The sequence below is a fragment of the Sander lucioperca genome, chromosome 12 (genome assembly GCF_008315115.2).
Source record: "Sander lucioperca isolate FBNREF2018 chromosome 12, SLUC_FBN_1.2, whole genome shotgun sequence".
NCBI classification, from domain to species: domain Eukaryota; kingdom Metazoa; phylum Chordata; class Actinopteri; order Perciformes; family Percidae; genus Sander; species Sander lucioperca.
The window spans coordinates 23702466-23704965 of record NC_050184.1 but is presented as its reverse complement, the minus strand read 5'-3'; the positions used below and the strand labels follow the sequence as shown (position 1 = coordinate 23704965).

The following is a 2500-nucleotide window of genomic DNA, read 5'->3' as shown; positions in this document are numbered from 1 at the left end:
CCTAGTGGATGGACAGTAGATCCTAGTGGATGGACAGTAGATCCTAGAGGACAGTAGATCCCAGAGGACGGACAGTAGATCCCAGAGGACAGTACAGTAGATCCTAGAGGACAGGACAGTAGATCCTAGAGGACAGTAGATCCTAGAGGACAGGACAGTAGATCCTAGAGGACGGGCCAGTAGATCCTAGAGGACAGTAGATCCCAGAGGACGGACAGTAGATCCCAGAGGACAGTACAGTAGATCCTAGAGGACAGTAGATCCTAGAGGACGGGACAGTAGATCCTAGAGGACGGGACAGTAGATCCTTGAGGACGGACAGTAGATCCTAGAGGACAGTACAGTAGATCCTAGAGGACAGTAGATCCTAGAGGACGGGACAGTAGATCCTAGAGGACGGGACAGTAGATCCTAGAGGACGGACAGTAGATCCTAGAGGACAGTAGATCCTAGTGGATGGACAGTAGATCCTAGAGGACAGGACAGTAGATCCTAGAGGACAGTAGATCCTAGAGGACGGAGAGTAGATCCTAGAGGACGGAGAGTAGAGCCTAGAGGACAGACAGTAGATCCTAGAGAACAGTAGATCCTAGAGGACGGACAGTAGATCCTAGAGAACAGTAGATCCTAGAGGACAGTAGATCCTAGAGGACGGACAGTAGATCCTAGAGGACAGTAGATCCTAGAGGACGGACAGTAGATCCTAGAGAACGGTACACTGTCTCTGTCTCTGTAAACATGTTGTCTCTGTTTCAGTCCTTTGCCATGAGGAAACATTACTTCAACAACGCAGAGACCGGCTTCTTCAAGAAGGTTAAGAGGAAGGTCGTCCCCAAGAACCCCATGACAGGTCTGTGGTTATCATTACAGGTCTGTGGTTATCATGACAGGTCTGTGGTTATCATGACAGGTCTGTGGTTATCATGACAGGTCTGTGGTTATCATTACAGGTCTGTAGTTATCATGACAGGTCTGTGGTTATCATTACAGGTCTGTGGTTATCATGACAGGTCTGTGGTTATCATGACAGGTCTGTAGTTATCATGACAGGTCTGTGGTTATCATGACAGGTCTGTGGTTATCATGACAGGTCTGTGGTTATCATGACAGGTCTGTGGTTATCATGACAGGTCTGTGGTTATCATGACAGGTCTGTGGTTATCATGACAGGTCTGTAGTTATCATGACAGGTCTGTGGTTATCGTGACAGGTCTGTGGTTATCGTGACAGGTCTGTGGTTATCGTGACAGGTCTGTGGTTATCGTGACAGGTCTGTGGTTATCGTGACAGGTCTGTGGTTATCATGACAGGTCTGTGGTTATCGTGACAGGTCTGTGGTTATCGTGACAGGTCTGTAGTTATCGTGACAGGTCTGTGGTTATCGTGACAGGTCTGTGGTTATCATGACAGGTCTGTGGTTATCATGACAGGTCTGTGGTTATCATGACAGGTCTGTAGTTATCATGACAGGTCTGTGGTTATCATGACAGGTCTGTAGTTATCATGACAGGTCTGTGGTTATCATGACAGGTCTGTGGTTATGACAGGTCTGTGGTTATCATGACAGGTCTGTAGTTATCATGACAGGTCTGTGGTTATCATGACAGGTCTGTAGTTATCATGACAGGTCTGTAGTTATCATGACAGGTCTGTGGTTATCATGACAGGTCTGTGGTTATCATGACAGGTCTGTAGTTATCATGACAGGTCTGTGGTTATCATGACAGGTCTGTGGTTATCATGACAGGTCTGTAGTTATCATGACAGGTCTGTGGTTATCATGACAGGTCTGTAGTTATCATGACAGGTCTGTAGTTATCATGACAGGTCTGTGGTTATCATTACAGGTCTGTGGTTATCATTACAGGTCTGTGGTTATCATGACAGGTCTGTAGTTATCATGACAGGTCTGTGGTTATCATGACAGGTCTGTAGTTATCATGACAGGTCTGTGGTTATCGTTACAGGTCTGTGGTTATCGTTACAGGTCTGTGGTTATCGTGACAGGTCTGTGGTTATCGTGACAGGTCTGTGGTTATCGTGACAGGTCTGTAGTTATCATGACAGGTCTGTGGTTATCATGCCAGGTCTGTGGTTATCATGCCAGGTCTGTGGTTATCATGACAGGTCTGTGGTTATCATGACAGGTCTGTAGTTATCATGACAGGTCTGTAGTTATCATGACAGGTCTGTGGTTATCATGACAGGTCTGTGGTTATCATGACAGGTCTGTAGTTATCATGACAGGTCTGTAGTTATCATGACAGGTCTGTGGTTATCATTACAGGTCTGTGGTTATCATGACAGGTCTGTGGTTATGACAGGTCTGTGGTTATCATGACAGGTCTGTGGTTATCATGACAGGTCTGTGGTTATCATGACAGGTCTGTGGTTATCATGACAGGTCTGTGGTTATCATGACAGGTCTGTGGTTATCGTGACAGGTCTGTAGTTATCGTGACAGGTCTGTGGTTATCGTGACAGGTCTGTGGTTATCGTG

General features: G+C 46.3%; 1 protein-coding gene across 4 annotated transcripts in view; it reads left to right on the top strand.

The window, feature by feature from the left end:
• The window catches only part of zgc:86609 (TMCO1/EMC3 family protein), a 13850-nt gene that overhangs the window by 4671 nt on the left and 6679 nt on the right, over positions 1 to 2500 (top strand). For all 4 annotated transcript variants that reach the window (XM_031313182.2, XM_031313181.2, XM_031313184.2 and 1 more), the window contains one exon: positions 757 to 850. In XM_031313182.2, the coding sequence (XP_031169042.1) occupies positions 757 to 850 (94 nt within the window). The remainder of the gene's footprint in view (positions 1 to 756; positions 851 to 2500) is intronic.